The following is an 8,267-nucleotide window of genomic DNA, read 5'->3' as shown; positions in this document are numbered from 1 at the left end:
ATTCTAGGAAGAAGGATGTGTTGCGTTCTTGACTTTGAGGGGTTTCTCAAAGGGTGTAGATAGTAGGAGAGGGGATTCTTGCTACTGGTCTTGTGTTTGTATGTCTATATTTTATTAGAGGGTTTGAGAGGTGTTTTATATTTTTGACGCGTGGTCTTTATAAAAGTCTTACTGTAAAAACCTTGATCATTATAGTGCATTTGCTTCCTGCGATTGGAAGGACACTGGATGTAGGCAGGTTGGCCGAACTAGTATAAAAACCAGTGTTTGATTTCTCTGATTCCTACACTTTTAATTTTAGTCGACTTCATTCTCTACTTTATCGACTTTATTTTCGCTGCATTTGAAAATCTTTTTCCTTACGTTTCAAGAAAGTTTTCAAGGCATCACTTTTTGCGAAAAAGATTTTAAAATGACTCTGATTTTGAGTTTCACCACATTGATGCAAACCGACGTCTAATGGTCTGGGGAAGGTGAGAAGATAGTCCATTGACGTCGGTGTTCAAGGGGGGCCGACGTCTATGGGGCTGCAATTAATGCTCTTCACCTAATTCCCAGGCTCTTAGATGTCACGTAGTCAAAAGGCGACGTCTACGGCCTGAATGGAAGGCAGGAAGACAAAAAATCTTCAATTTAGACGTCGGGGTTCAGTGGCAGCGATGTCTATGTGCCTGTAATTAATTAGGTTCACCAAACTCGAGGGCCATAGATGTCGGGTTGAAGGGGCACCGACGTCTATGTGCCTGTAAGTAATTATGTACATCATTATAGACGTCGGCGCCCCATCACAACTGTCGTCAACATCCCTGACAGGAAATCAAACGTCAATCGTTTCAGCTTTCTAGTCGTCCGCTCCCCTAGACACCAACGTCTAATGGTATTCAAAAGGTCAGCTGAAATGTTAACTTGGACGTCATGTTAGTGAGATAACCGACGTCTATGTGAATATAGACGTCGGTGTCTGGAGCAACCGACGCCCAATTTCATTTTAAATACAACTGCAAACTCTTCGCGGCATTCAGTTTCTGATATCGTCTTCCTCTTCTCCATTTTCTCTTGCGGCCTCTTCCTTTTCTCGCTTGTGGCACCTCTTCTTTTTCTCTCTTGCGACATTCCGTTGTTGTTTCTGATTTCTTTATCCTGCCTCTTCCTCTTTTTCTCTCTTGCGGCATCCCATGTGCGTGTTTTTTTTTTTCTGCTTACCGTTTAAACTTTGTTTAGTCTTTCATCGATTATCTTCTAGTTTAACTGATTAAAATTTGTTTTCTTTGTATTGTGTTTTAGTGCAGTTTTGTTCCTTTCTTGGGGTAACGTAGTAACACATTCTCCCTCTGCTAGCTACCTCCCAGAAAAAAGCGGCGTCTAGTGAATTTCTTTTGATCATTTCAACCCAAAAACGACCCTGGGTCGTTGCCTAGTTATCATTTCACCGTGATTTTTTCTTCTTGCGGATGAAAATGGAACTAAGCAAGAACCCAGGTTCGGTTTTGGGTTGAAAAGATCAATGAGAAATTCAAGAGACGCAAGCTTATTTTCTAGGGGAAACTAGCAAAAGGAGATTGTGCTACTAGGCTATCCAAAGACGGGAACAAAATTGCACTAAAACACAACCACTGTATTAGACGTCGGTTAATGTATACACCGATGTATATAATACCTCTTAGACGTTAGTGAGTGTCATTTTCGAAGTCTTTAGTGCCTCTTCGACGTCGGGTATTGCTAAGACCGACGTTTATATAATGTCTTTAGATGTCCATTTTCCCCCTACACCGACGTTTAGTGACGTAGGACCTATTAGTGATTGACGTCACGATAGACGTCGATTATTCTATTTTTCCGACGTCGCATTGACGTCACTGGAAATGATGTCGGTTCATTTGTAGACATTAAAAGCCCAAAATAATCGACGTTAATCAGCGTTTTTGCACTAGTGATACTAGTGATAATAAGCTGGATTTATAATGTGAGGTCTTATTAACCAATATAAAAAGTATAAACATGTTATATTGTTCAAGTTAATGATGCCATAAGAATATATATATATATATATATATATATATATTTATTTATAGGATTTGATTTTTTTTAAGATATCTTACAACGTTTGAGTACTTTAGTTATACCAAACCTTGCTTTACATTGAAGTCCAGTGATAAATTATAGGCTTAGCCAGCTAGGGTCTGACTTGTTTTATACCATTCCCACTCCCGTCCTCAGTTTGATTGCTTTATTTTTCACTGTTTCTTTGTTTCGGGGGCAAATAATTGGGGTAAATATGTCAGTTACCTAGCTCTTTTTATTTTGTTTAACCAAAAGTTAGAACGCTAGTCAGCTAGTTAACTCGATCACATCTCATACTAATTATAGTGTTTTGGGAAACTTATTTAGAGCTTATTTGAGTTTATTTTATGACATATAAGTACATGTTGCTTATTTAAACATATTTTCAGCTCTTTCTTACAAACAGGGGATAGTTAATGCTAAAAAAATAATTTATTCTACATTAAAGGATGTACGTGCAATTAGAAATTTTTACGTAGGAAGTTCAAAATATATTTTGATTACACTGCTGCTTTTCCTTTCGAGTTTCAATACATCTATAAAGCTTCATGTTACTCCTCCCAAGATATGAAAGATGAAGGACATTGCAATTAAATTAAATTAAATGGAATGACAATTCGAAATCTACATAATTAAATCTTTTGGCACATTTTCATTTCATTAAATGTTTCTTTAATTTCTCTTTCGTATGTATCATATATGTTTTTCTTCTTCTTGTTAATCCTTTTTTATTAACACTTGAGAAAAAAAAAGAAGGTTATAATAAAGAGAGTGAAAATAAAGCAATATTTTCAACAAATGCAAAATGTGGTATATAAAAAGTGACATGAAACAATTATCAAAGTTAGAAAAAGAAAAACATCATAAAGAAGAGAACTGAAAGGGAAGGATGATTCCACTAAAATAGGTAGAAGTATTGATTAAAGGGTAACTTTTTTTCAGACATGTTCATGGGTCTGAAATGGGTGGAATATGAGAAGAAAAATAGCACAAAAATGAGAGAAGAATGAGGATTAGAGATCTAACGGTTGATAATAAAAGGAGAAAAATATTGATAGATATACAAAGTATTTAAAGATATGAAAGAAAAAGTGAAGGTTAAAACTGACTAGTATAGTAAAGTGCAGGATATAAGCATCTTCATTAAAGAATAATCTCCTCCTTAAAGTACAACGGGTAATTTTTACTCGACTTTTTTCTGTTATTTTTTTCTTTTACAAAATTCAAATTCGAAACTTTAGTAAATAATAAAAAAATAGTACATATCCCTTTATATAAGAAACATACAAATACATTTTATAGTCTCTCACTTTACTTTAACAGGGATGTGGATTTTAGCTTTTTATTTTAATTTAAAAGTTCTCAATTTATCTTCAAATTACCGTTGTTATTAGTAAACAAGATATAGATCCACCCAAAGTATTATTGATCAACATCTCATATACGCTTAAACAAGAAACAACAGTTATAAATTTATAAGATATATCACATAGTAAGAAACTAAAAGTATTTAATAAATATGTAATATACATATATATAATAAAAAAAGAAAATTTGTATCATTATTTTATTAATATCTATATAGAAGCTTGTACTTGTTATTGTATAAAAGAAGTATTTTTTTTTTTTGTATTTATGGTAAATTTATTAATGATGAGTTATCTCATTTTCCTATATGCAAGTGGATGTATGGATAAATATTTCTTGAATCATGTGCAGAGTTATGAGAAGGCTTAGGGACATTATTATTTTTTTTCTCTTCTGATTTTGTAATTTTTCCATAAATTTCGACCGAGGAAAGGTTTTTAAAAAAGTGTACTGATAATACTTTCGTTACTGCTAATAGAAACTCTCAGATCATTGGTTAAGGATTTAAAAGGAAAAAGAAACTTGTATTAGCATGTATAACAATGCGTTTGATCATGACTTTTAGTGTTTTGTCTAATAACTTTTTAAAACTAGTTGTTTTACCAATGTCATCATAACTTTTTGAGTTACAAACTAGTATAAAACATTTTAGATTTGATGAAATGGATTTGTAGCTTTGAGACGAAGGAGTAAAAAGAATATAAGAAGATAATGGAGATGAGAGATATAATGTGTTTGTATCATTGATGAAAATTATGACTGGCTCCTTTGTTCAATTGTATCACGTTTTGTTCAAGTGGCCGACCTACCACGTGAATGATCCTTATCACATCACGTGCGAGTTTTCTTTTGGGAGTTGAAATTGAATTTTGCACATATAACATGTGACTAAATTGAACGAGTGGTTGATAGATGCTGTATGTTCCTTTTCGCATCGCGTAGGCACAAAGTTAAAGCCTACAAGCAATTGTCCTTGTTTCCTTAATAGGACATGGCACAATCCCAGGACTAGTCTCTTAGTCATCCTCTCAGCCCTCTTTGTCCGAATAAGTGTTGGAAGCTAAACTAAAGTTGAAGTTTGGTACGCCGTGAATGCTCTTACTCTACTGTCCTCACTGGCCTAACTTGGTGCTCACAACATGACAAACTCTTTCAGTTTCAATTACCTCATAGCTTATGCGTTTGAACAATGCCATCATGAAAACTATCACTGCCTATGATAAATCAGAACGAACCACTGTTAGCTACTAATCAACGTCCCAACAGATCCATTAGCTGTCAAAATGACTTAAAAAAGGATACCTTACGCAATTCCTGTTTTCTTAATCGCAAAGGATGTGCTGATGGGATGAATTTATGACGCCCATGTGAAATACCAATGCATCATGGACAAGAGTTAGGTTTCCGTCGGTCTTTAAAACGTTGCATGGCTATGCACAAGAATGGGTAATAAGAAAAAGGAACTTCAATTGTTAACAAACATAGCTACGGTTGCTATTCTGTGACCACGCGTCAATATGTTATCGATTTTGTTAGGTCATTCTGCATATATATATATATATACATAATATATATATATATATATATATATTATATGTATATATATATATATATATATATATATATGAGGATTTTTCTTTTTCCCAATGTAAATGCAAGTTCATGCCCATACTTGTCTGGCTGTCTTTCCGTTTATATGAAGGTGAGTTTGACACTACTATCTTACCATCCCAAACAGATCTTAAGCTCGGGCTGCTACATAACCTACAGTGCTAAAACATTTTGGTTAAGAGTTTAGAGCGTAATAAGAAAGAGAAGAAAGAACAGTTTACCAACATGGTGAATATATGATGTTTGATCTATATACCTGTAAGAACATGATATATTTTTTTTTTTTTTTTCTGAAAACCATGTATCAAATAATTAAAAGTACTAAAGTTATAGACAATGAAGAAAGAAAAAATTTGTTATAAACAGACAATGAGCGAAACTAGAGAGAGAAGACGGCCACTGGGATTATATTAGACGTCGGAAAGTTTGTGGTTCTCAACCATATCTGATGCAGAAAGCATCTCATTTGATATAAAAGCATGCAGATACAGTTTAATATAAGATCTCGTATATATTACAGCACATAACTAATTAGATTCTGACATATAATTGTACGAAAAACCAAACATCCAACTACTTTATATATAAACAAACCTAATGATATATGTTTTTCAGCAGGAGAGATTCCAGCTTTATGGAACTTAATTAAGCACTTAGTTTATCTTTATAATATTTATTATTTATTTAATCCCCGTTCAGTAACTGCATTGACCAGATATCCTCCATGCTCCAATAATTGTTGTTTTCATTGGTACAACAACTGGATTGATCTGGAATATTGGGAATCTGAGTAGAAAATGGCTCTAACATTCCTTGGTAACAGGGTGAAGAGTAGGTCTCCATGGGCTCAGCCATGGTGGACACTTGGCTAGTGCTAGCTTGATGGTCATTTATCTCAGAATTAGAATTACTCTGTTGCTGAGAGTTCTCGGCTTGCTTGATGTGCTTCTGAATCCTGGTCCTCCAGTAGTTTTTTATCTCATTATCAGTCCTTCCTGGTAGATGCTTGGCAATTTTTGACCACCTGCATTGGTGAATGATTTATTTCTAGAAGACAGTGTCATGTAACTGAATAGTACCCTACTGGTTTTTTAACGCTTTTTTGGCTGTAAAAAATTTTAATATGAGTAAACAGTGTGTTTGTACTCTAATTACACCAAACAACAGGATAAGAGTTTGCTTTTTACATAAAAACTTTGTTGCCTTTAATCACTTGGTTAAGAAAACTCTATACAAAACAATTTGATAAGTATGGTTGTATTCATGACAGTAAGCGGAGAAGCAGAAGGAAAACCTAGAATGCTACTCGGTTGTAGAAATGCGTTGTGGAAAAGAGGGTACACGAGTGTGCATGAATGAGTGAGAGTAAGTTAAAACATTTGTTTAATTTGCTTGAAATATAAAGCATTAATAGAAATGTAATTAAAAACTGCCTATATATATGACTGCCACAGCTTTTATTGATTAACTAAAAAGTGGCAACACCTATATTAAATACGGTTGTGAGTCTGATGGAAGCCATGTTCCATGGCTGAGAATCAATGTGACGTTATCTTGGACTCACACTTATAAATCGACCAGTGTTGAGGTACGTAAGATGCTAAATTTCCTTTGCTGTATGAAGATAATTCCCTTGCTTTGTAGCAAGGGTTCTCTAAGAACAGAAAATCAGGTTTCTCAAAGCATGCCTCAGGTAGAGACTAGAGAGAGTATGGTTCAATCGAAACGTCTCCTATTCTCTTTTCCATCCATATCCCTTCATACATATACATACATACGCACGCATACAAATTTTCTAGCAACTCTTAATCGCGTCACCTTCGTTTCTTTTAATAATTTGCGTCATTAACTTGTTTTACTATAAACTCATCTTGCTTATTTCAAAAAAAGGCACGTCTGAATGCGCGCCTCGTTAATAATACTTTTCATTTTTATTATACATAGTAAATGTAATATTTGAAAACTTTGTTAGGTTAAATATTTTCTTTTCCACTTTTATTGTTGGTTGATCATTTTTTTTTTCTTGGTTGAGAGGCAATTTCGTTACTGAGAAAGCAAGGATGGTGCTAACTAGTTATTATATGCACTATGTAAGTATATCCTCAGTTTATATATGCACTATGTAAGTCTATCTTCAAGGGGAGGCTCTAAAATTTACAAGGACACCTGCCCTTGTTAAGAAGAGCCAAAAGTGTATGGTTTGGGTCTATTTTCACTCAAACTCTCTTTCATCCGAACTAGAAAGCTATAAAGATATGCGCACTTCCATGAGTTCAACCCAAAGTGGAAGGTCCTCTTGTCCAACTTATTTAGTCCTCGCTCATAAGCCTTGTAGAAATAGTCATTTGTAAAACTATATGCCGCTTTTCAAAATTAAAACACCTTTACATATATACTTAATGCTACTAACTATTCAGAAACAACTTCTAATACCATCTTTCTTCTTTCAGGTAATCTCTTTTAACTTTACTACTTATACCCGATTTTCTCATCTTTTCATATGCAATTCATCCCCCTTTTCCAACCTTCATATATTTTACTATCATCAACAATTTTTCTATCTTATGTCCAAAACCCTTACGTCATCTACTCTTTTTAATTCCTTTAAAAGCTCGTATTCATGCGCTTTTAACACAATATATATGACTTTTCTTATAATTAAAATGGGTACTTTTATTCATCATCTACTTTAGATTTTATATATATGTGATCAAAATAAAAAAAGATCATAGTATGATTTATGTTCAGTCGAAAATAAATATAAAGAATCTTCCACGCAGCTAATTCACCTGCAACTTTTACACGAATAATTAGAAATGAAAACATTATGCTACAATTTGACAAAAACATGAAAACCTTCCTCCAATTAACAGACTCCATGAAAAATTAAAATAAAAGCACAGAATCGAAGATCATGTGGAGAAGAAGAACGCTGGCGTTGATTAACTGGTGGTGATTATTGTTAGATCTAAAGGACCTCTCTCCCGCCAGAGATATGCATACATATATAGGAAAGAAAGAGATCTAGGGCGGGCATTAATGCAACAGTAAGGATTCATGCATAATATGTACCCTTCAAAGGAAAACAGTCCAATTCTTGGATTTGGAGGCAATCGAACACAATGATTTTCAAGGCTCTAAAACAATTAAATACAGTTTTATCAAAGATATATATATATATATATATATATATATATATATATATATATATATATATATATATATAT

The 8,267-nt window shown here is 33.7% G+C and overlaps 1 protein-coding gene across 1 annotated transcript in view; it reads right to left on the bottom strand.

Moving 5' to 3' along the window:
* Positions 1 to 5,724: 5,724 nt before the first annotated feature.
* LOC106759095 (myb-related protein 305-like) overlaps positions 5,725 to 8,267 on the bottom strand; it is a 3,508-nt gene continuing 965 nt past the window's right edge. The window contains exon 3 of the mRNA XM_014642104.2: positions 5,725 to 6,064. Within this exon, the coding sequence (XP_014497590.1) occupies positions 5,725 to 6,064 (340 nt within the window). The remainder of the gene's footprint in view (positions 6,065 to 8,267) is intronic.

This window comes from Vigna radiata, chromosome 4 (genome assembly GCF_000741045.1).
Source record: "Vigna radiata var. radiata cultivar VC1973A chromosome 4, Vradiata_ver6, whole genome shotgun sequence".
Classification (NCBI taxonomy): domain Eukaryota; kingdom Viridiplantae; phylum Streptophyta; class Magnoliopsida; order Fabales; family Fabaceae; genus Vigna; species Vigna radiata.
Note: the sequence above shows the minus strand (reverse complement) of the source record. Positions and strands in the feature narration are given on the sequence as shown.